Source organism: Dendrobates tinctorius, unplaced genomic scaffold (assembly GCF_039654945.1).
Source record: "Dendrobates tinctorius isolate UK_male_01 unplaced genomic scaffold, ASM3965494v1 ptg000036l, whole genome shotgun sequence".
Lineage (NCBI taxonomy): Eukaryota > Metazoa > Chordata > Amphibia > Anura > Dendrobatidae > Dendrobates > Dendrobates tinctorius.
The window spans coordinates 13,208,381-13,235,378 of NW_027361704.1; the positions used below are offsets into that span (position 1 = coordinate 13,208,381).

The window sequence follows — 26,998 nt, forward strand, 5'->3', positions numbered from 1 at the left end:
TTTGGGCGACAACAGACACACCGCGGAGGTACTGGCCGACTACTTGCAGCGACAAACAGAGTCATGGCTGGGCAGTCTACATCTTGAGGCTGGCAAGGTAGTCAGTGATAATGGCCGTAATATTGTGGCAGCCATAGCCCGTGCAATACTCACACACATACCTTGCCTGGATCATACTTTGAACCTGGTGGTGCAGTGCTTCCTTAATAATTATCCGGAGTTAAGATCCCTGCTCCATAAGGTGCGAAGACTGTGCTCGCACATCCGTCGCTCGACTGTACACTCCAGTCGTATGCAGAAGCTGCAGCGATTGCTCCACCTCCCCAAGCACCGCCTAATCATAGACGTTGCAACAAGGTGGAACTCCACCCTGCACATGGTTGAGAGGCTGTGCGAACAGAGGCAGGCTGTAATGCATTTGTGGGAGGATACACGGGCAGGCAGTTTGAAGGAAGACATGGAATTGTCGGGTGTGCAGTGGTCAAAGCTTAAAGACCTCTGTAAAGTCCTTCAGTGTTTTGAGGAATGCACACGGCCGGTAAGCACAGACAACGCCATCATAAGCATCCCACTTATGCGTATGCTCATGCAAAGTTTGACGCACATTAAGGATCAGGAGTCTGCAGCGGAGGAGGAGGAGGTGGGAAGCCTTGATGACAGTCAGCCATTGTCTGGTCAGGGAACTGTCCTGGACGAGGTGGAGGAAGAAGAGGAAGAGGAGGAGGATGAGGATGAGGGGGATGATTATTTTCGGCAGGAGGATGTTTCTCAGGGGGCAAGAGAAAATGTTGGCGTTCCAAGGTCAGGGACAGTGTTTGTGCGTGACTGCAGGGATGTGGATTTGCAAGAAACTGCTCCTCCACCCACCATGGGCATTGCATCATTGACACCTGGAACATTGGCCCACATAGTAACATAGTAACATAGTTATTAAGGTTGAAGGGAGACTTTAAGTCCATCTAGTTCAACCCATATCCTATCCTAACTTGCCCTAACATGTTGATCCAGAGGAAGGCAAAAAAAACCCATGTAGCAACAGTAAGCTTCACATTGGGGAAAAAAATTCCTTCCCGACTCACACATACGGCAATCAGACTAGCTCCCTGGATCAACGCAATATTAAGGAGACTAGTGTATATACCCTGTAATATTATACTTTTCAAGAAAGGCATCCTGTCCCTTCTTAAATTTTAGTAGTGAATCACTCATTACAACATCATATGGCAGAGAGTTCCATAGTCTCACTGCTCTTACAGTAAAGAATCCGCGTCTGTGAGTATGCTTAAACCTTCTTTCCTCCAGACGTAGAGGATGCCCCCTTGTCCCCGTCACAGGTCTAATGTGCGATTATGCCTTGCGGATCCTAAAGAGGGACCCCCGCATTGCCAAAATGATGAGGGATGACGACTACTGGCAGGCCAGCATCATCGATCCACGCTACAAAGGCAAATTACACAACATCATGCCACAGGAGAACCTAGAGATAATATTGGCAAACAAACAAGCAACACTGGTAAACCGTTTGTTTGAGGCTTTCCCAGCACACAGCAGCGGTGCTGGTTCTCCCACGAGCCGTAGTGGGCACAATGGAAGAGGTGTTCATGGTGCACACGGCAGAAGTGGCGTTGGAGACAGGGGTTTAATGACCATGTTGTGGAATGATTTCTCAAGTACTGCTCACACGACTGCTAATACTGCATCGATTAAAAGTGACAGGAGGCAGCAGTTGTCAACTATGGTTACAAACTACTTTTCCTCCCATATCGATGTTCTCCCTCACAGGTCATTCCCCTTTGACTATTGGGCCTCTAAACTGGACGCCTGGCCTGAATTGGCACAATATGCCTTACAGGAGCTCGATTGCCCTGCTGCTGGTGTGTTATCTGAAAGAGTCTTCAGTGCTGCTGGATCAATCATGACAGAAAAAAGGACCCGTCTGTTGACCCAAAATGTTGATGATCTAACCTTCATTAAAATGAACCATGCATTGGTTTCAAAGGATTTTGTCCCACCTTCCCCTGATGACACATAGTTTACCAGAAAAGTGCCTCGGTGTTTTCCTCCTCTTCCTCGGACTTGCCCAATTACGCCCTTTGGAGCAGCTGAATATCCAGCCAACACATCTACATATGCCAATTTTTAAACCTCCCTAACTGGGCTGCCCACCCCTCCCCCAAAGGCTGGGGTCAAGACCTGGCACACTCGGGCAAGTGCCGTTGCTCTGAACAGGTGGATGGGCCCACTGATGGCTGGCGCCAATGACACAGGGCCCTTCATAGTACAATAGTGTCTCAGACGGTGGGAGGGCCCACTCGCCATCAGACACACCAGCGTACAATGAGGGGCCCTGTGCCAGTACCGTCCACCACGATTGTGCCCCCCGCTTGGTCATGGCCACAGCACTTGCAAGTTGCAATACTTACCTCTCCCTGCTCCACCGCTGTGTAGTCTGTGCAGTTAAATACTTCACAGGGACGGCCACTAGAAATTTGGTGTATTGATCAATGATGGTTAAGATGTAGATATGGCCTGTCATGCTGGCCTCTACATTCAGATGATCAATGGCTACCATTTGAAATGGACGTCAACTTACAAGCGGATGCAGTGGTGGTTTATGATCACCTTTCACAGTAGTGATAGTCACAGACGTGTGACATTCCTGCCACCATTTTTCAATGTCTCCTCTCATGCCAATCCAATAGAATCGCCTACGGCCTGTGGCTTCTGTCTTTTGCACTCCAAAATGACCAGACACATGATAGGCAGTGAGGATCATGGGTACATCTCTCCCTCTCAATTTGATGAGACGAGTAACGGTGATGTGATCCACGCTACTGCTAAAAAGCAATCCTTTCTTCACAAAGAAAATTTTTCGCTTTCTCCACAGACACAGTAATTGAGGGTCTACATCACCTCTGCAACATCAACCGGGAGGTTTTCCCGCGATGAGTACCGGTAATTCCAAAATTTCTGCTAACACTCGGATACAAGTATATACGCAAAGTCATGTAGTTTCCAGTAGCGGAGATTAGTGACTGACTTAAATCTTCATATATATTTCAATCTCAGTAAAAGTACCACAACACTGTATACTGGTGTACGCTATGAATACCTTTCCCTTTTTCTACTTTTGTAATTCTGGTAATACAAAGTGAGCCTGTGAGTGTCTGTGTCTGACTCCGAAAGTATAGACGGAAATTTAACCCTAGACTGGACACACCTGGTATGTGCTGATACAGTACCATGTTTCAAAAATTTGTATTAAGGTATCATCTGTAGGATAACCAACTGTGGGGGGAGCCTCTTCTTGCCACAGACAAACACGAGACTGAGACAGAGTTTGTATTGAACAGGTCCGTTTTTAGTGCCCATCCTTCTGTCGACAACAGCAATTCACCACAGCCGTTTCACATTTCTCTGTACACAGGCCCCGGTTCCTTCACTTCCTTTGTAACTATAATCATGGCGTCCTCTGTTGCTTTTCCACTGTGGCTGGCCTAGGCCCAACCACCACAGCACTGCACTAGTCTGAGCACATGGTCCATATGATAGCCCCAGGCTGTCTTCGTCTGTGGCTACCATCCTCTGGGCCACCCCCCTGTGACCGCCTCAACTGTCAGTCATCTCTGGAGCCTTTCCACTGTCTCTATTTTCTCAGCAGAACTTCCTCTTTACTGTGCTCCCTTCACTGACTGACTCTTCCAGAACCTTCCCTCAGCCTTTTATATTTCCAGTTCTGGTAACTCCTCCCACCATCACCTAACAGTTTCTCTGACCAATGGAAGTTATTCAGTCCCACTCCTACACTCTCCACTGCCCTCCAATGGGCAAGCTAAAACACTGCACCCTTTCTCTTTATCTTAGAGGTTTCACACCTACACTGCGCTACACCTCTGCTTCTCACTACAGGCTGGTTTGTCTGTCAGTACACCTTCCCTACATCATCCATAGTGAGTGAGCGTGTGTGAGTTATGCCTTCTATATATATGGTGAATCGGAGAAACAAATTTTTACACTATACTCAATACAGCTTGTATCTTGTTATACAGTACCTTTGTTCGACATTTAGCATTACGGTCAAATCCATACTGTGTAAGCATCGGAGAGTGACTACAGGACTATTTATATGGAGATTTCAATTGTACCCTAAAAAATATATACTTGCTATCTTGTTATCCAGGACCTTTTTTACAACATTTTTTATTATGGTCAAAACCAAACTGAGTGAGCGTCTGAGGGTGACTACGGAAATATATAACGATATTTTCAATTTGGCCAACACTGTATACAGCAGAATGCTTCTGATACAGTAACCTTTTTAGCTATTTAGATTCTGGTATAATCCATAATGATCCTGTAAACGTCTATCTGTTACTCAGGCAACATATTTGGAACTTTAAGATTACCCCAACACTGTATACAGCTGTACGCTTGTGTTACATTACCCATTTACAGCTTTGCATATTCTTGTGTAATCCATACTGGGACGGAGAGCGCTTGTGTCTGCCTCCTGAAATGTATATGGAGATTCAGAATGTTTACACTATACTATATATACCTTGTATCTGGTGACAGTGTACCCTTTTTCAACTTCTTATTTTTTTGGGTACTCCATACTGAGCCTGTGAGCGTCTGTGTATGACTCATGAAATATATACAGATATTTACTGTTATCCCTAGACTGTATAGAGCTCTACGCTTCTGATACAGTACCATATATCTGCTGGTATTTTGGGTCCATTTTCCAAAACATGAGGAAGTATGGTGGAAGAGGACGTGGATGTGGGCATGGGGGGCCTCCTGGTACTGATGGTGGTGGTGATGCATCTGCTGGTAGTGCCAAAAACACAATAGCAGCTAAGGCAGGATGTTATGAGTTCATTTTCTCCTTCACCTCTGATGTCTGATGAACTCCCTCTGCTGGTGAAAGGAGGTAGTGAAATTGATCTGGATGGGAAGAACCTGTCATCTGAACAGGTGGAGTGTGATTGGACATCTGGAATTTCTGAGTGGATATAAGGCAGCACATGCCCTGCAGGGGTGCTGGTGATCCTTTCTGCTCTGAGCTCTGGCATCCAGTTTAGTTCCTGTCTACTAAAAGCTAAGTTTTTGCTCTGCTATTTTTCCATGAGATTTTGTCTGTTTACTTAGTGTTTGTGTTCAGCCTGCCCTGGTTGGGCGGGCTGAACTCCATTTTTGTCTCTGATCAGTTGATCTCTTTGCTCTGTCTTCAGAATATACCTGAGTGCTGATATAGTGATTTTGAAGTCTAGTGACTTCAGGGCCTTTTCTATCAGACGTGTTGGACGTTATTTTTGGCAGGGTTTTTTGCGTGATTGCAGCCAGCATCTTTTCTGTCCTTTCCTATCTAGTTAGTTGGGCCCCATCATTTGCTCAGCCTGTCTTTCTGTCTGTGTTTGTGTTTTCATCTGTTTTTCACCGACAATACATGTTGGGGGCTGTCTATTGCTTTGGGGTCTGCTCTGGGGCAGTTTAGATTTCCCCTTTCTTTCTTTAGGCTTATTTAGCTCTCTGGCTGTGACGACGGGTCTAGGGCACTGTAGGAACCCCCCACGGCTACTGTTAGTTGTGGTGAATAGGATCAGGGGTCTGCAATCCGCTAGCTACCAACCTCTTTGGTTTTCTGGACTTAGCTTGTGTTTTTGTTTTTTCCTCCTCTGGTGACTCATTCATAACTGAATCACCAGCCATACCACAGAGTCTAGGGTACTCAATAGCAGGAAAGATTTGTAAAAAAAAAAAAAAAAAGTGTCAGAATTTTTTTTTTTGTGTGTATATTTTTTCCTCTATTTCTCTGAGGCCGTAGGGGGAATTTTTTCTCAATGGAGATTAAGCAATTGTCTGATCGTGTGGAGCAGCTCACTGCTGAAGTGCGGGGAATTTCCGCCTATCTTGCTCATTCACATGCTGCTGGACCAAAGATCCCTACTCCTGATGTGTTTTTTGGGGATCGGTCTAAATTTTTGAATTTTAAGAATAATTGTAAATTATTTTTTGCCTTGAAGCCTAACTCATCGGGGAGCTCCACGCAGCAGGTCAAAATTGTCATCTCTTTGCTGCGCGGTGCGACCCCCAGGATTGGGCATTTTCTTGAAAACCTGATGATCCTATTCTAACTAATGTGAATGCATTCTTTCAAGCCTTGGGGTTGTTGTATAATGAACCTAATGCTATTGATCAGGCTGAAAAGGCCCTGTTGGCATTGAGCCAGGGTCAGGATTCTGCAGAGTTGTACTGTCAAAAATTCCAAAAGTGGGCGGTCCTTACTACCTGGAATGATGGTGCCTTGGCAGCTCTCTTTCGGAAGGGTTTGTCAGAAACCATAAAAGATACTATGGTGGGATTGCCTGTTCCCTCTGGTCTTGACGATTCTATGTCATTAGCCATTCAGGTTGATCGGCGTTTGCGTGAACGCAAAACTATCACATTGCATAGGTTCAGACATTTGTTCAACAGGTGGCAACACCTCTCGTGCAGAGTTTTGTCTAGGGCGCAACGTCAGGAGTTCAGAAGGCGTAATAAGCTGTGTTTTTTTGTGGAGATGCCTCTCATATTATTTCTGTCTGCCCTAAACGAGAGAAACGTTTTGCACACACATTTGCTGTGGGTGGTGTTCAACCTAAGTTTCTTCTGGCAATTACTCTGATATGCTCCCTGTCCACATTTTCCGCTAAGGCTTTTGTGGATTCAGGAGCAGCTCTGAACCTGATGGACTTGGATTTTGCTAAACGTTGTGGGTTTCCTATGACACCTCTGCGGACGCCTATCCCTTTGAGGGGTATTAATGCTACTCCTTTGGCAAAGAATAAACCTCAGTTTTGGACCCAGGTGGTAATGCGGGTCACCCCAGACCATCAAGAAAATTGCAGATTTTTGGTGTTGCATAATTTGCATGATACCATTGTTCTGGGGTTTCCTTGGTTGCAAATCCATAATTCAGTTTTGGATTGGAAAGCTTGGTCTGTGGTGAGTTGGGGTTGTCGGTGTGCCCTTAGTGACGCTCCTGTTTTCTCCACCTCTCCCCAGTCGCATGATGTTCCTTACTATTTGGCTGATGTTTATGATGTATTTAGTGAGAATGAGTCTGCGTCTTTGCCTCCTCATAGGAGTTATGACTGTGCAATTGAGCTGAGCCCTGGGTGTAAATTTCCCAAGGGTCGACTTTTCAATTTATCTGTGCCCGAGCACGAGGCTATGCGATCCTATATTAAGGAGTCGTTGGAGAAGGGTCATATTAGACCATCCTTTTCACCCTTAGGTGCTGGGGTTTTTTTCGTGGCCAAGAAAGATGGTTCATTAAGGCCTTGTATTGACTATCGTTCCCTCAACAAAATTACCGTTAAATATCAGTATCCGTTACCCCTGATTTCTGATCTATTCTCCAGAGTTAAAGGTGCTTGCTGGTTTACCAAGCTTGACCTCAGGGGGGCGTATAATCTTATTCGCATTAAGCATGGGGATGAATGGAAGACGGCGTTTAATACTCCGGAGGGACATTTTGAGTACCTGGTGATGCCTTTTGGGCTCACTAATGCCCCTTCTGTCTTCCAGTGCTTCATGAATGATATTTTCCGAGACTTTGTGGATAAATTTTTGATCATCTATCTGGATGATATTTTGATCTTTTCCAGGGATTGGGACTCTCATGTGGAACATGTTCGGACTGTGTTCCGGATTTTGAGGGAGAATTCCCTGTATGTCAAGGGATCGAAATGCCTTTTTGGGTTACAGAGGATTTCATTTTTGGATTTATTTTGTCTCCGTCAACTATTGAAATGGACCCGGCCAAGGTACAGGCCATTTATGATTGGGTTCAGCCCACTTCTTTGAAGGCCCTCCAGAAGTTTTTGGGTTTTGCCAATTTTTATCGTAAATTTATAGCTAATTTTTCTGGTATTGCCAAACCATTGACTGATTTGACTAAGAAGGGGGCTGATGTGCTGAATTGGTCTCCGGAGGCTGCTTCTTCCTTTCAGGAGCTGAAGCGAAGGTTCACTTCTGCTCCGGTTTTGCGGCAACCTGATGTCTCACTCCCGTTTCAGGTAGAGGTGAACGCTTCTGAGATTGGTGCAGGAGCTGTTTTGTCCCAAAAGGATCCTGTAACATCTAAAATGAATCCCTGTGCTTTCTTTTCCCGAAAGTTCTCCCCATCCGAACATAACTATGATGTGGGGAATCGGGAACTGTTAGCCATGAAATGGGCATTTGAGGAGTCGAGACATTGGTTGGAGGGAGCTAAACATCAAGTCGTGGTCCTTACTGACCACAAGAATTTGATTTACCTGGAGTCGGCCAAACGCTTGAATCCTAGACAGGCTAGGTGAGCCTTGTTTTTCACACGTTTTGATTTTGTGGTCTCTTTTCTTCCGGGCACTAAGAATGTCAAGGCAGACGCCCTCTCTAGGAGTTTCTTTGCTGATTCTCCTATTGTGACCAAGCCTGCTACCATCTTAGGTGAGGGGGTAGTTCTTTCTGCCATCTCGCCCGATTTGAGACGTGCTCTGGAAGAGTTTCAGGAGGACAAACCTGAGCGTTGTCCCATTGGAAAATTGTATGTTCCTGACCAGTGGAGGAAGAGAGTAATGTCTGAAGTTCATTTCTCCGCATTGGCTGGTCATCCAGGTATTTTTGGTACTAGAGATTTGGTGAGTCGGTCTTTTTGGTGGCCCGCCTTGTCTCGTGATGTCAGGAATTTTGTGCAGTCCTGTGGGACTTGCTCCCGGTCTAAACCTTGTTCTCGCTCTAGTGGGTTGTTGATGCCTTTGCCGGTGCCCAGGAGGCCATGGACCCATATTTCAATGGATTTCATCTCTGATATGCCTGTCTCTCAGAGAATGACTGTTATTTGGGTGATTTGTGATAGGGAGTGGTACAAGATGAACCATCTTAGAGAACCTAAGTTACCATCTTCCTCTGAGTTGGTGCCCCTGTTTTTGCAACAGGTGGTTCGCTTGCACGGGATTCCTGAGAACATTGTATCTGACAGAGGAGTTCAATTTGTGTCTAGATTTTGGAGGACTTTCTGTTCCAAGCTGGGAATTCAGTTGTCCTCCTCCTCTGCTTTTCACCCTCAGACCAATGGGCAGACGGAGAGAACAAACAAGACCTTGGAGTCGTATTTGAGATGTTTTATTTCCGCTGATCAGGATGATTGGGTTTCATTTTTGCCCTTGGCCAAATTTGCTTTAAATAATAGAGCTAGTTCTGCCACATTGATGTCACCTTTTTTTTGTAACTTTGGGTTTCATCCTCGATTTTCTTCAGGGCAGGTGGAGCCTTCTGCCTGCCCAGGTGTTGACACTGTGGTGGAGAGAATCCACCAGATCTGGGACCAAGTGGTGGATAAGTTATCTCTCTCCCAGGAAAAGGCCCAGCGGTTTTCCAACCGACATAGGACCATTGGTCCCCAGTTTAAGGTTGGTGATATGGTTTGGTTATCATCAAAAAATATCGCTATGAAGGTGGCTTCTCCTAAGTTTAAGCCTAGATTTATTGGACCTTACAAGATTTTAGAGATTATTAATCCGGTCTCTTTTCGCTTGGCTCTTCCTGTCACATTTAAAATTCATAATGTGTTTCATAAGTCCTTGTTGAAGAGGTTTGTTGAACCAGTTGTTCCTGGGGTGGCACCTCCGGACCCTGTATTAGTTGAAGGTAACATGGAATATGAGGTAGAGAAGATACTGGATTCCCGTCTGGCTAGACGGAGACTCCAGTATTTGGTTAAGTGGAAGGGTTATGGTCAGGAGGATAATTCCTGGGTCTCTGCCTCTGATATTCATGCCAAAAGATTGGTGCATGCCTTTCATCGGGCTCACCCGGATCGCCCTGGTGGCGTGGATGAGGGTTTGGTGACCCCTCCTCAAGGGGGAGGTACTGTTGTGAGTTCATTTTCCCCTTCATCATTGAGGTCTGATGAACTCCCTCTTCTGGTGAAGGAAGGTAGTGAGGCTGATTACCAAGCACCTGAGCAGAATGATGATGACTGGGTGACTGGGATTGCTGACTGGATATAAGGCAGCCGACGCCCTTCTGCCTTGCAGGTGATTACTCTGAGGGATTCTTGGAGACCAGTCTGATTCCTGCTCCTCAAGAGCTAAGTTTTCTGCTCTACTTTTTGCATTTGTGTTTTGGTTTTGTTTTGCCTTGTTTTTCTGGATTTCTGCCTTTCCCTGCTGGGTGAGCTGAATTCCTTTTTGCTCTGTCTTCAGATAATACCTGAGTACTGATATAGTCTTTTTGAAGCCTAGCGTCTTCAGGGCTTTTTTCCCTATCAGTCTGTTGGCTCTTGTTTTTGAGAGGGTTTTGGCGGATTGCAGACAGCAGCTTTTCTATTCTGTCCTATTTAGTTAGCTTGGGCCCCATCATTTGCTCAGCCTATCTTTCTATCTGTGTGAGTGTTTTTTCATCTTGCTTCACCGTCATATGTTGGGGGCTGCCTATTGCTTTGGGGTCTGCTCTGGAGCAGTTTAGATTTCCCTTTCTGTCTTTAGGCTATGTAGTTCTCCGGCTGTGATCGAGGGGTCTAGGGCACCGTAGGAACCCCCCACGGCTACTGCTAGTTGTTGTTGTTAGGTTCAGGGGTCTGCAATCTGATAGCTGCCAACTTCTCTGGTTTTCTGGACTTAGCTAGTATTTCTGTTTTTGCCTCCTACGGTGACTCATTCATAACAGGGTCCCATACCAACGGATGCTTTATTGGTCTCTTTTGATGTCAAAGATTTATATACCTCCATCCCACACAACAAAGGCATGGATTGTGTCCATAATCTACTCACTAGATCCAATACACAAAGACACCATTGACCTGACTTTACGCCTCCTTAGGATCATCCTAATACGTAACTATTTTATGTTTGAAGAAAAGTTTTTTCTCCAAACCAGGGGCACTGCCATGGGATCGAACATGGCACCTCCGTACGCCAACAGTTATGTGATTACATTTGAGGAGGAGGTGGTATATGCTGATATTCTTTTTCAAACATACTGCCCTGTATGGAAACGTTACATTGATGATGTGTTTTGCATCTGGACAGGGTCACCAGATTCATTAGATACATTTTTTACTAATCAAAATAAAGCTTGGACAGATCTCACCTTTACTATTACCAGTAGCAAGACACAGATCAGTTTTTTGGACACTATGATCATCAAGGATGATCAGGGTAATCTTAGTTTGGATCTATACACAAAACCAACGGATAGGAATAGTTTCCTTCATTATTCTAGTCTACACCCACCCGCAGTGAAAAAGGCAATTCCCAAATCCCAATTTAAAAGAGTAAAAAGGATAGTCTCCGACCCTGAGAAAAGAGCAATACACTTACAACAGATGGATTCTAGATTCAGGGAAAGCGGCTATCCACCAAACATACTTACAGAAGCTTTGGACACACATATGACCACTCGTACGGAAGTATCTTCCTGTTTACCATTTATTCATACCTACCACCCATACGTTAACATCCTTCATAAAACCATTAGGAAACATTGGAGCCTTATTTCTACTGCACATCCAGAGATTCCTGAATTTCGTAATCCTTTTCTTCCTTGCTACAAGAGACCAAACAACATACGAGACTCCCTCATCAGGGCACATATTGGTTCTAAACAGAGAATATCTACACAGAGGTTCTTACAGAATCCTCATATAGGCACATATCCCTGTCTGCATTGTCATCAATGTAATAACGTACAGAAAGGTGATGCTTTTTTTTCACCCACATTCAGGTAAAAAATACCCGATTAAGGACTTCGCCACTTGCGAACTACGTAATTTATCTGATTAAATGCCCCTGCGGGCACCTCTACGTGGGAGAAACAACTCAGGCAATACGTGATAGGATTAGTAAACATAAATCTACTATAAGATGTCAGAATTTTCTTCTCCCCTTACCCCATCATTTTCATACACATGGACATAAAGTCACGCAGCTTAAGTTCCAAGTCATTGAACACATCCCCATCCCCAGACGCGGAGGAGACCGCATTAGGACTTTAAAATGGAGGGAATCGTTCTGGATTCATGAGCTGCAAACATTGGCCCCTAAGGGGTTAAATAGGGAATATGATTTGCTATCTGTAATGTGACTTTATTGTATAATAATGTGTATGTTATCTTTACAGTAATCATGGTTTTTCTTGGTTTTCAGAGGGTTATAGAAGGGTCTATATCTTTATTTCCTAGGATTATATAATTGCCATCATGAATATTAATACGGTTTTTTTCCTCTGTTTTAGAGTCGTCTCTACTGATAACAGATCGATTACCTTCACGGGTCACGTCCATCTGGACTTCACTACACCACCAATCTCACCCGACTACGATTATCAGCAATTCACCTTACTATATATTTTTCTATACTATAAATGTGATGGGTAGGTTCATATTATATATTGTGATATATTCAGCTTATATCCCACCACTTATTACTCTCTTACCTGACCTGGTAAACCTAGCCTTCTCCAATATATTACATATCCTACCAAATGATTTATAAATATATCTAGAATTTGATATCTCTCCTTACTATACCCGCTTTATTTGACAAGGCTATTCTCCTTTATCATGAACGTCACATTATTCCCTTTATAACCATGGGCCACTGTTATGAGCTCATTTTCTGCTCCACCAGCTGGGAGTTCTCCTTCCGTTCTGCCTCCGGTGGTGACAGGAGGTAGTGAGGTTGGTTTAATTGGTAATGGTCTGCCACCTGACGAGGAGGATAATGATTGGATCTCTGGAGTATCAGACTGGATATAAGACAGCCGACGCCCTATCCTGGTGCTGGTGATTCAGTCTGCTTCTCAGTTCTTGGACTTCAGCTCTGCTCCAGTCTTCTCAAGTTAAGTTTGTTTTTGCTAATGTTCACACTTGCTCTTGTTGGTCAACTCAGTTTTTTTGTGGTCAGCCAGCCCGGCTGGGCTGTGCTGGATTTCCACTCTTATTTATCTGTATTTGCCAATTTGCCTTTTTGTCCTTTATTAGATTGGCCTCTTTTTTGCTCTGTCTCAGAATATTTCAGAGTGCTGATATAGTGGGAGAAGTCTAGTGACTTCAGGGTTAATTTTGTTATCAGAAGTGTTGGACATTATTTTGGGTAGGGTTTTTTTGGCAGATTGCAGACAGTTTCTTTCCTTTCCTGTCCTTTCAAGTTAGTTTGGCCCCATCGTTTGCTCAGCCTATTTTTCTGCCTTTGTTTTCATCTTGCTTCACTGTCAATACATGTGGGGGGCTGTCTTTCCTTTGGGGTCTGCTCTGGGGGAGTTAGTTTTCCTCTTTTCTTACTTTAGGCTTATTTAGCTCTCCGGTTGTGACGTGGCGTCCAGGACCATCGTAGGCACGCTCCACGACTGCTGCTAGTTGTGTGTTAAGATCAGGGATCTGCAATCTGCATAGTTACCAACCTCTCCGGTTTTCTGAGACTTAGCGTGTGTTGCTTTTTTTTCTCCTCGGTGACCCATTCATGACAGGCCACTTGCCAGCCCTGACATGCAGTCCGATTACCCCTCCCATTCCTGACATGTGACCCTGTTTCACTCATTCTATTGGAGCACGTCTGCTCCTATTCTTTCTATGACTGAACACACAGGGCAATGTGATTGACATGTTCAGCCGGGCACTTCCGGTTTACTACTTCCGGTCGGCGCGATCTTAGTCCCGCCTCACCAGCAAAAAAACATGTCCGTTATGGCTATTTGAGCTGTCATACAAGCGGTGGATACCGCGTTTTGATCTGCACACCCCAAACCTACCTCCACAAGGTAAGCATTCCTGATTAAGGGTGAGTGCACACGCTGAGGATTCTGCTGCGGTTCTGCAGCGGATTTGGCCACTGCGGATCCGCAGCAGTTTTTGCTGCGGTGTACAGTACCATAATATCCTATGGATATTAAAAACCACAGTGCAGACGGTGCAGATTTTTCCGCATGGTTTTCCTGTGGTTTCTAAACCGCAAAAAGAATTGACATGTCAATTCTTTCTGCGGATTCCGCTGTGGTGTGCCATCGCCTCCATTGTGGAGATGAAAAACCGCAGGCTTATCCGCAGGTAAAACTGCAGGTCTTTTGACCTGCAGATTTACCTGCGGATTTTACAAAATCCACGCAGCCAAATCCGCACCCCAATCTGCAGCGTGTGCACATACCCTAATAGCGCGCCCTTACTTTTTCACCACCACTGCTGTTACTAGTATTTATCTGTGCTCCTGCTGTATTACAGCTTTAGGGGATACCACTACATTGATCACACCGCTTATCTTGTGCTCCCTCTCAGCTACAGTCCTGGATGGACCTCTGGTTCAAGAGCACTTAGTTTTTCATATCAAACGCCTGTCTTATATGGTAAGCAGTGATGTGTCAGCCTGTCTTCAGTTTACTGATACTGCCATGCTCAGTTCTTATTGTGACGCATTCTCTCTTATTTTTAGCCCTTTATGGGCATTGTAACATAAAGCCTTATAAAGAAAAAGAAAAAAGCAGGTATATTTTATCTTTACCCTCTCCTATTTCAGGCCAAGCGTCTCACAATGTGCATCATCCTAATTTGAATCCAAGGAGTTAGATACCGCACTAAAATCAATATATATTGAGTCTGGCTTGTTTACCAGGTATATATTACCCACGAGTCCTTACCATTTTGCACTCCGCTGTATATTTCTTAATGTTATCTTTACTTATATTATAGGCCATACGCAAACAGTATCAAGTGAGTGCACACCTGCACCAACCTCGATAGCAGGTATATTTAGAATATCATTCTTTTTAAGACCTTGCTTACTATGAACCACAATTATCTTACCTCGCTGCACTTACCTATTTAGGAATCGATATATACGAAATTAGTCTCTTTTGGACTTGCATTTAGTCACCACACTGTGACATCAGTCGGGTAGGCCACCTTTTTAAAAATCACCTTTTTTTCTCTCCACCTGGTTCTTTATGCTATTTGGTCATTATGTTATATGATGTATTTTTTATGTGTAATCTCGATGATTTTGTGATTTTTTTTTTTTTGTGACTGGATATCACGTACTTGTCATCTATGCATTATACATGAGGACTTGTTATGATTGTTTTAAATCTTCGTCGGTCTGCTGTATCAAATATGAGACAGAGGCCTGTTGTGGGCCGAAACGTTTCTGAGACTGCACATAATAAAATTTTCTTTCAAAAAGGATCATTCAAGTTGAATGCCAAGTTACTATTTGCTATTCATTTGGGTCCGGGTAACCTACTTGTGCACCCTGCGGTAGTGTCACACTATACTTATCACATATGAACTCGTAATGACCTGGAGAATCATATTGACAGGTCAGTTTTAGCATTTAGTGAACCTAGTAAAAAAGCCAAAGAAAAAACTAGTGTGAGATTGCACTTTTTTTTGCAATTTCACCGCACATGGGATTTTTTTTTCCATTTTCTAGTACGCAATATGGCAAAAACAATGGTGTCGTTCAAAAGTACAACTCATCCTGCAAAAAACAAGTCTTCACATGGCCATATTGATTGAAAACTAAAAAAGTTATGGCTCTAAGAAGAAGGGGAGCAAAAAACGAAAATGCAAAACCGAAAAAAGATCCGGTCAAGAAGGGGTTAAACAAAAGATCAGTTTTTCTTAGACAATAGAACAGTCATTTTATCAATTGTATATTGCTTACAATGTAATATTATGATATGTATGCTGTGAAATGTTTTTCATGTAGTGGTTCACACAACACCTTAGGAAAATAAGTTTTTTATGCAATATAATCCCCCTCCTAAATGGATAAATATTGCATTGTATAAATATACTAGCTGAAGAGCCCAGCGTTGCCTGGGCATAGTAACTAACTACGGTTACGGTTAGTTAGTGTGCAAAGCTGAGTATATAACCCCGCCCATGCCACATAGCCACATTCACTATTATATCCCACATCATCCCGTCAGCCAGAGCTACTGGACTACTGCCCCTAATATCCCATACCATCCCGTCAGCCAGAGCCAAGGAACTACTAATATCCCACATCATCCCGTCAGCCATAGCCACAGGACTACTACCCCTAATATCCCACATCATCCCGTCACAGCCGCCAGTCTACTACCCCTAATATCCCACATCATTCCATCAGTCAGAGCCACCGGACAACTACCCCTAATATCCCACATCATCCCGTCACAGCCGCTGGACTACTACCCCTAATATCCCACATCATCCCGTCAGCAATAGCCACCAGACAACTACCCCTAATATCCCACATCATCCCGTCACAGCTGCTGGACTACTACCCCTAATATCCCACATCATCCCATCAGCCAGAGCCACTAGACTACTACCCCTAATGTCCCACATCGTTATATATATAACGCTGAGTGTAGAGCTCTGCCCACTCTGCATAGCCACATTTACTATAATATCCCACATTATCCCCTCAACCAGAGCTACCGGACTACTATCCCTAATATCCCACATCATCCCGTCAAAGCCAGTAAAAGTAGAATAGTGAAATTGCACAGAAACATGGTTCACTAAGATCCCAGGTCAACTTGTAATTTGTCCGGCTGAGTTGCTCATGGATGTACAGCATCTGTACGCAGTATAGTATCATATTTAATGGGTTGTCAAGGGAAAAGCATTACGTGTTATATGGGTATATTCAGGTGAATTATGGGGAAAGTAGCACTTTAAAAACACTCACAGCATCAGAGCACAGTAACACATCAATAATGCATAAAAGTGTGTGAGAAAATATTAAATCCACATGACATTTAATATGTGCACTTTCCTACAGTCATGTGTGTCACTTAATGATACCACACGGGAGGGGGGATTCATTTCTGTCATGTACTCACTGCTCCTTTCTGGGGGGCAGACAATGGCTGGGAGCTTATGGTGGGAGAAATCTAGCATTCCCAGGAACATGTCAGTGTCTGCTGAGGTGTTGTCAAGTGGGAAAACTTGCGCATAGCAACCAATCACAGCTCAGCTACTTTTAACCAGCTCTAGTGAAATGAGAGATGCTTAGTGATTGGTTGCAAGGAAAACTGTTGGTCATAGCATCCAATACAGCTTAGCTTCTTTTGAACAACTCTGGTGAAATGAAAGATGCTTCGTGATTGGTTGCTGATACACACACACACATTGATTTTTATATATAGAGATTCCTGTACTGTATAGTCCATGTGTAGTAATACAGGGAAGAAGTAGCATTTTTTATAGTTAGTGAGTAGTGACCGGTTTTTTCAATGATAATGTGATGACATAGTTTAAAGTAGTATGTTTTATTTGAAATGGCTGTAGGCCATAGGACAGCACTCCTCTCACTGCTGTAGACTTGAGTCTTTGGATAATAGAAGCAAAAGATTTTAGTTAGTGCCGCTACTGTTTTTCTACTTTGCTTGTGGAATGACAAAACTTACTTATAAGCCAACGTGGCACTAAAATGTTGCTTTATATAGGCTTCTAAAACTGTGTTGAAGTGTTGGAATTTTCGATCAGCAATGAGTCCAATAATGTAAATCTGATAATAGAAGAAAACATAATTAGCAAATAGAAGAATCAAATGGTGAGTGAATTGTATAGGATTAATAAAAAAGAATAAAAATAAATAAAATACACACATCATAGAGATCATGAAGAAAGTAAACTTACGAGAAGTGCAGGGAGCTAGTCCATCCTGTAAGAAAATGGGAAAACAGCAGCTAGGGGTACTAGCGACCATACTGAGCCTAACTAAAATTCTGCCCTCAGCCCTGCGGACTGCAGCATGCCGGCATTTTCTCCCTCCCTTCAGATACCGACTACTGAGCTCCCAACATTATGGGCTAAAACAGCAGGGAGCTCTGTCTATAAACATGAGTGAGCGCTGTATTGTACTCTGCTGCATGCTTTCACCATAAGGAAACAAGTGCCCTTCAGATTCCAATCTGAAGGGCACTGAAGGGCTCTTCCAAGACAATGAGCTTACAAGCTGGTAGGTACCCGTCCCCCTCCTGGTCCCTGTGCAGTCGAATCACCCCAGACCTAGAATTAAAATATAATGTGTAGCCATACTGCTGTAAATAAATAGCTACACAAATAACAACAAAGGGTTCTTCATCCAGTCTATTTTTTAAAATTAGGTATACAAGTGCCCTTCCCCTTTTTTAGACCTACACTACTAGAGAATGGCAGCTGTCTTTTATTATTGCCAAAGAACTGTTCAATTACTGGATTTACATGTTTCTGCTTTCCAGTATATATAGATTTGCTACTATATCATGACATGCATCGTCCACCCAAATGATCTTCTCAGAGTGACCCAATGTCAGAGGACCATCACAGAGGAGTGTGGAACTGCACTGGATACAGCTGAAAAATAGGCACAGAAAGGAAAGTCGAACGTTTTTCTTTGTTACCCCCATCTTTCCCCACATGGTAATTGTGGCAGGTCTGATGACTCATCTCTAGATAAAGTAGCTTTTTAAGAAACAGCTATGCGCTGCTTTATGATGAAAGTTTTGCACAATTTTTCTTATTGAAAGATGAACAGTAAAGTTTTCATGTCTTCCTTTATGTGTCATAAAAGCTAATATAAATTACTCTGTAGGCAAAGGTGTTGTCTCCTTTCAGGTATTCACCATCCCCAAGTGCAATTTGTTATTAAATTAAAAAAAAAAATAATAATTGGAAACCTGCCCAGCGCTGACAATACATCGATACAGTGTCAGCCAGAAACTAAGGTCAATAACTCTGCCCATGTAGATGGAATTCCCAGCTCACAACCACTGAACCTAGAGATCGACTTCCACGCTGTCGACATGACATCAGCATTAATTATCAATTTGTGTCCCAATATAATACATATCACTTCAAGAGATACAGGTAAATCTACTAAAACGGTGATACCTGCTATCCGAGAAAAAAAGAAGGGACCTGGTAGAAATTCCTAAAACATTCAGGAAAGAAACTGGTTTACTAGGGTGGGATATAGTATGGAAGACTGTAATTACATGGGGGAGATGATCTTTTGCACTGACAATGTACTATAAATGGATTACTATGGTTATTTATCTGTCATGGTTCTATAAATACAATGATGTATGTAGGAGTGGAAGGTCTCTTTTGAGAAATCCTTGTTTTAGGTAATTTTTATTGCATATTTTATGAATATTCTGAATAAACCTCTTTAAATACGCATTATACGGGTCCTTAAATAGACAGCTACTAAAAGAACAGCTCTATTAATTCATGAAATGCTATATACAGAATGAATAAATGAGAGGTTTGGGAGAGACATTCTTACCAAGGCATCGAAGACTAGTATGTCATACTTGTTTGAATGGGAATGCTCCATCATGATATTAAATAGGGCATCAAGAATATCCTGAAGAAACTAAAAGTAGAAAAGTCAAGATATTAGGAAACTGCTAAGGAAATAGTCTAAGACTTGGCTTTTTTTTTTAACTAATTTCACTATGTGCTATTTAAATTCTTGTCACTCGTCACCATTAATGTGGCAATTTCTGCTGAGAACAAAAGGTATACCTATATTAGTAATTAATAGTTTAAGAGAGCACAATACATTAAGATTTTTACTGTATTTTTATCAGTTACAAATTAAAATCTCTAGATGAGAAGATAAGTAATTTTAGCATTAATTGGCTCAGTTTTCCATGTCCTCGTATATCTAAATAGATATTTTAAAGCAAATCTCTACCATGGGATGGAAAAGGGATTATAAAATTAATGTAGTGAAAAGTCTGAACTGTGCCTTTTCTATGTTGTGGGATAGGAAATGTAGGGGAGGTGTTCGGACTGACCACGGCACTTCCAATGCCACTGAGGAGACCAACTAGGAAGCAATGGAAACCTGAGCAAAGGGGGCAGCAGAAAGGGAACAGAGGGCACCTAATAGGACTGAAAGCTGACTATACATTTCTCATGTATATTCGCCCTAAGTGAGGGTCACTTCTATTGTAATTCACTTTATAGTTTATATTGTTATTTATAAAATTGTGTTACTAGACTGACCCCAAGTTCAGTGCATTGGCAGAAATAATTGTGAACAGTTCCTGATAGGTTTTCAGCATTTTTGCTCTAACTGCAATTTTGTATGTCGAAGCTACTGCAGCAACACTTGGGCAGTGGGCTTTCTATGGCAATAGACTAAAGAGATAATCAGGAGGGATGTGTCTTTTCAATAAATTCCAGTATCACAATGACTGGTCACAGTACTCGAACATGCAGTTAGCATGGATAACTGTTGTAAGAGCTATGGAGTTAGTAATATCCTGTGCATATACAGTAGAGATCATGTGTCTCCATCACCCTGAGCACCAGTAGCAATAAAACAAAATATCACACCCAGGGGCATACATAGAAATCATGAAGCCCCATAGTAGAAATTCTAATTGGGCTCTGACACCCACCAAAAAAAGAATAATTTGTCGGTTATCACAGAAGTGCATATTTCACATCTTTGCAGTCTTTACAATTAATTTTATTCCTGCTGAAGTCCTAGATTCCTCTTCATTACTTCCATAACATATTATGCCAACAAAAGTGCCCCCAAACACAGTATGATACCCTCATGGTATATTCTTTGTCATTAGCCTCCACATGCATAGTATAATGACCCTACTGTACCCCACCTCCACTCTCAAGGCAAGGTATTGTCACTGCAACACAGTATGATCCCCTAACTGTGACCCCCACACAGCCCTTCATGCAGTATAATGGGCCTACATACAGTGTAATATTCTCACACCTACACACACTGTATAGTGACTCCCACTAGCCCTTCATACAATATAATGGCTCCCACACAGCTCTACACAGAGTAATGTGGACCCCACACAAATCTTCACACTGTGTAATTGCTTGCATACAGTATAATGGCCCCCACATAGCACTCCAAATTTTATAATGGCCCCAAATAGCTCTCCAAATATTAAAACGGTCCCACATAGCCTTCCATATAGTATAATGGGCTCCATATAGTCCTCCATATAGTATAATGCGCCCCCATAATCCTCCATATAGTATTCTGCTCTCCCCATAATCCTCCATATAGTATAATGCACTCTCCATAGTCCTCCATATAGTGTAATGCACTCCCCATAGTCCTCCACATAGTATTATGCACTCTGCATAGGCCTCTATGTAGTATAATGCACTCCGCATAGGCCTTACAGTATAATGCACTCCCCATAAGCCACTATATGGTATACTGCACTCCCCATAATCCTCCATATAGTATAATGCATTCCCCATAGTCCTCCATATAGTATAATGCCCTCTCCATAAGCCTCCATACAGTATAATGCTCTCTTTGTATCTCTCTATATCGTATAGCGCACTCCCCATAGGACTCCATACAGTATAATGCACTCACTCCATGGCCCTCTATACAGTATAATGCACTCTCCATAGGCCTTCATATATTATAGAGTACTCCCCACATGCCCTCATGTAGTATAATGCACTCCCCATAGTCCTCCATGCAGTATAAATGCACTCCCCATAGTTCTCCATATATTATAGCACTCCCCATAGTATTTCATATGTTATAATGCCTTCCCCATAGTTCCTCATATAGTATAATGCACTCCCCATAGTCCCCCACATAGTATAATGCACTCCCCATAGTCCTCCATATAGTACAATGCACTCCCCATAGTCCTCCATATAGTATAATGCACCCCCCATAGTCCGCCATATAGTACAATAAGCACTCCCCATGATCCTCCATATAGTATAGTGCACTATCTATAGTCCTCCATATAGTGTACGGCACTTTCCATAGTCCTCCATAGAATATACTGCACTACCATGCTCCTCCATAGAATATAATACTCTCCCCATGGTCCTCCACAAAATAAAATGCACTCCTTATGGTCCTCCATAAAATACAGCGCTGAAAAAAGTATTTAGTCAGCCACTAATTGTGCAAGTTCTCCCAAAAGGGATTAAAACCTGGGATCTGGAAAACTGAGTCACTTTTTCCAAGTCTGTTCATGGTAACCCTCTTTGGAGCTGCCAGGGTGCAACAAACAGTGCTCTCATTACACAATAGTGTAGTATACAGTTGTGCCCAAAACATTTGAGACTGACACAAACTTTGGTTTTCACAAAGTTTAAATTGAAGAATTTTGGATAAAAGGGTTACATAGATTTACTTTATGGAGTAGCAGTGGCTTAAAATATTAAGTATTTTGTTTACAGACAATATGAAAAAGCACATACTTTTACAACTTCCTCTCCATCCACAATCTTCAGTTTTTCCAAATTTTCTTGCAGCAGTTCAGGCTTCATGCGCCACTTCAGAAGTCCAAGCAGACCAACTATAATATTAGGAATGTTTGTTTAAGCTTACATACAAATTATTAATAAGTGGATATAAATGGATTACTTTCACAATTATATTGATGTTAACACAAGTGTGAAAATGGAACATTTCCATAAATGAAAAACATTTAATAAAATAATATCTTGATTATTGAAGTAAGATTTTTTCATCGACTACAATATCCAAATGCTACCAGTATATAGCAAGCTTTGGGCCCTTCTTACACGTTGCAGGTGTCTGGAGGGCTCCATCCGGTTCCACCCAAAAACAGGATTCAGACAAAATGTCAATGGGAACATAGAATACAGTGAGACAAACAGAGTTCAAATGAGCACCATTTTTTTTTCTCTAAATGTGTTCATTTGTTTCATTTGGCACAGAAATGTAGTCTGCTGGTGTGGATCACTGCTTTCTAGTACTAACGACTATTCAGTCTATGTTGCTATGTGGCAGTGTTCACACATAGAGCAAATGCTGCACTTTTTCTGCATGTTTTGTGCGCTAAATATACCGTAGCAATAATTACTATTTCTTGTGTCTTTGGTGCAAATTTTTATGTATTTATTTCTCCTGTGTTTTATACATTTTAGCTGTACTTTTGAAGCAGTGTATTTTAGTTCCGAAACACCTAAAAATGCAGCTGTGCATGAACGTGTTTTTCAGGCTGCCAACAGAAGGCTATAAGGAAAAGAAAGGTTCATCAACTCAATTTTTTAGTGATCTACCATCTTTTATACTGTGAAATGCAGTATGCAGTGCTATGTAGTAGAACACGGGAGAAAGATGTTGAGAGCCTTTATAAATGCACCTCCTGGATTGTGTCACTTTAATGCCACTGTCCATCTCTCACGGTGGCATTTAAGTTAGAAAACAGCGCCGTTTGTTGAGGTTAGAGGTAGATTCTTGACGTTTAGCACAGCTTGCTCTTACGGTGTATGAATTTGGCTCATCTCAGAAGCCAGCTTCATGTATATGCACCTGACATAGGACGTACTCTTGCGTCCTATGATGGGAAGGCAGTACTTCTATTAACCGCTTTACCCCCGAGGGTGGTTTGCCTGTTAATGACCAGGTCAATTTTTACAATTCTGACCACTGTCCCTTTATGACATAATAACTCTGGAACACTTCCATGGGTCCTGGTGCTTCTGACACTGTTTTCTCGTTACATATTGTACTTCATGATAGTGGTAACATTTTTTTTTTATATTACTTGCATTTATTTGTGAAAAAAATGGAAATTTGGCTAAAATTTTGCAATTTTTCAACTTTGAATATTCATGCCCTTTAGGCTGGGTTCACACGTAGCGGAACTCTTGCGAAAATTACCGCGAGAATTCCAGAATTCCATTCCGTGGGAAATCGCATTTTAACCCCTTTCTGACATCCGACGTACTATCCCGTCCATGGGACCCGGGCCCCTATGCCCATGGACGGGATAGTATGTCTACCGCGATCAGCGGCGCCCACGTGGTGAGCGCCTCTGATCGCGGCCGGGTATCAGCTGATTATCACAGCTGATACCCGGCACAATGTGTCAGGGGCGGTCACGGACTGCCCCGACACGTTAACCCCTTGCACACCGCGATCAAACACGATCGCGGTGTACCGGGGGTTAAAGGGAAGCATCGGCAGGGAGGGGGCTCCCTCTGTGCTTCCCTGAGCCCCCCACAGCAGCGCAATGTGCAGCGCTGCAGCGGGGGGCTCCTTTCCTGCAGGTCCCCGAATCCAAGATGGTGACGGGGGCCTGCAGGAAGCTGGCTTCCTCAGTGCCTGCAAAGCGCAGGCAAGAGGAAGTCTTCTTCAATGCCTGTGACAGATTACTGATCTGTCACAGTGATCTGTGATGTGACAGATCAGCGATCTGTCACAGGACAGTGATGTCCCACCTGGGACTATTTAATAAAGTTAAAAAAAAAAAAAAAAAGTGTTAAAATAATTAAAAAAAAAAAAAAAAAAAAAAAAAAAAAAAATCGCCAAATAAATTAGAAAAAAAAAAAAAAATATTCCCCCAAATAAATCCATTTTTTAGAAATAAAAAAAAACCAAAAAACACAATAAAAGTACACATATTAGGTATCGCCGCGTCCGTAACGACCCGCCCTATAAAACTGTCCCATTAGTTAACCCCTTTAGCGAACCCCTTAAAAAATAAAAATAAAAAACGAAGCAAAAAATAATGATTTATTATCATACCGCCAAACAAAAAGTGTAATAACGCGCGATCAAAAAGACGCATATAAATATCCATGGTACCGCTGAAAACGTCATCTTGTTCCGCAAAAAACGAGCCGCCACACAGCATCATCAGCAAAAAAATAAAAAAAGTTATAGCTCGCAGAATAAAGCGATGCAAAAATAATTATTTTTAATATAAAATAGTTTTCATTGCATAAAACCGACAAAACATAAAAAAACGACCTAAATGAGGTATCGCTGTAACCGTACTGACCCGAAGAATAAAACCGCTTTATCAATTTTACCGCACGCGGAACGGTGTAAACGCACTCCCCCAAGAAATTCATGAAACGCTGGTTTTTGTTCATTCTGCGTCCCAAAAATCGGAATAAAAAGTGATCAAAAAATGTCACGTGCCCGAAAATGGTACCAATAAAAACGACAACTCGTCCCGCAAAAAATAAGACCTCACATGACTCGGTGGGTCAAAATACGGAAAAATTATAGCTCTCAATATGTGGTGATGCAAAAACTATTTTTACAATAAAAAGCGTCTTTTAGCGTGCGACAGCTGCCAAACATAAAAACCGCCATAAATAGTAAATCAAACCCCCCGTTATCACCCCCTTAGTTAGGGAAAAATAAAATAAAAAAAATGTATTTATTTCCATTTTTCCATTAGGGTTAGGGCTAGGGGTTAGGGGAGTGTTGGGGTTCGGGTTGGAGTTAGAATTGGGGGTTTCCACTGTTTGGGCACATCAGGGGATCTCCAAATGCAACATTGCGTCTGATCTCAATTCCAGCCAATTCTGAGTTGAAAAAGTCAAATGGTGCTCCTTCCCTTCCAAGCTCTGCCATGCACCCAAACAGTGTTTTACCCCCACATGTAGGGTATCAGCCTACTCAGGACAAATTGCAAAACAATTTTTGGGGTCCAATTTCTCCTGTTACCCTTAGGAAAATAAAAAATTGGGGGCAAAAATATCATTTTTGTGGAAAAAATACGAATTTTTTATTTTCACGCCCGGGCGTTATAAACTTCTGTGAAGCACTGGGGGGTTCAAACTTCTCACCACACATCTAGATAAGTTCCTTAGGGGGTCTATTTTCAAAAATGGTGTCATTTGTGGGGGGTTTCCACTGTTTTGGTACATCAGGGGTTTTCCAATCGCGACATGGTGTCTGATCTCATTTCCAGCCAAAAACGTCAAATGGCGCTGCTTCCCTTCCAAGCTCTGCCATGCGCCCAAATAGTGGTTTACCCCCACATGTGGGGTATCAGCGTACTCAGGACAAATTGCACAACAACTTTTAGGGTCCTGTTACCCTTGGGAAAATAAAACTTGGGGTGAAAAGATCATTTTTGTGGAAAAAATATGATTTTTTAATTGTACCGCTGTAAGTTATAAACTTCTGTAAAGCCCTTGTGGGTTCAAAGTTCTCACCACATATCTAGATAAGTTCCTTGGGGGGTCTAGTTTCCAAAATGGGGTCACTTGTAGGGGGTTTCCACCGTTTAGGTACATCAGGGACTCTCCAAACGTGACATGGCGTCTGATCTGAATCCCAGCCAATTTTGCATTGAAAAAGTCAAACGGCGCTCCTTCCATTCTGAGCTCTGCCATGCGCTGAAACAGTCATTCCCCCCCACAAATCAGGTATCAGCGTACTCAAGACAAATTGCACAGTTTCTCCTGTTACCCTTGGTAAAATAAAAAAAATTATACCTGAAGTATTTTTTTTGTGAAAAAAAGTTAGATGTTCATTTTTTTTTTAAATATTCAAAAAAATTCCTGTGATGTACCTAAAGGGTTAATAAACTTCTTGAATGTGGTTTTGAGCACCTTAAGGGGTGCAGTTTTTAGAATGATGTCACTTTTGGGTATTTTCTATCATATAGACCCCTCAAAGTGGCTTCAAATGTGATGTGGTCCTAAAAATAAAATGGTGCTGTAAAAATGAGAAATCGCTGGTCAACTTTTAACCCTTATAACTTCCTAACAAAAAAAAATTTTGGTTCCAAAATTGTGCTGATGTAAAGTAAACATGTGGGAAATGTTAGTTATCAAGTTTTTTGTGTCTCGTATCTCTGTGATTTAAGGGCATAAAAATTCAAAGTTGGAAAATTGCGAAATTTTCAAAATTTTTGCCAAATTTCCGCTTTTTTGACAAATAAACGCTAGGTATTTGAATGAAATTTTACCACTAACATGAAGTACAATATGTCACGAGAAAACAAGGTCAGAATCACCGGGATCCATGGAAGCGTTCCAGAGTTATGACCTCATAAAGGTACAGTGGTCAGAATTGTAAAAATTTGCCCGGTCATGAACGTGCAAACCACCCTTGGGGGTGAAGGGGTTAACTTCCCGTGATTTTCCCGCGGAAAAACTAGTATTTTGCAAGCGTAATTAGCTTGCAGAATTGCTAGCATTTTCCAGGCGATCTGTAGCATCGCTTGGAGAACTGATTGACAGGTTGGTCACACTCGT

General features: G+C 42.4%; 1 protein-coding gene across 1 annotated transcript in view; it reads right to left on the reverse strand.

The window, feature by feature from the left end:
• DOCK2 (dedicator of cytokinesis 2) overlaps positions 1–26,998 on the reverse strand; it is a 1,017,649-nt gene that overhangs the window by 660,311 nt on the left and 330,340 nt on the right. The window contains exons 19-21 of the mRNA XM_073573729.1: positions 22,226–22,323; positions 19,284–19,373; positions 17,419–17,519 (exon numbers count right to left, since the gene is read on the reverse strand). Of these exons, the coding sequence (XP_073429830.1) occupies positions 17,419–17,519; positions 19,284–19,373; positions 22,226–22,323 (289 nt within the window). The remainder of the gene's footprint in view (positions 1–17,418; positions 17,520–19,283; positions 19,374–22,225; positions 22,324–26,998) is intronic.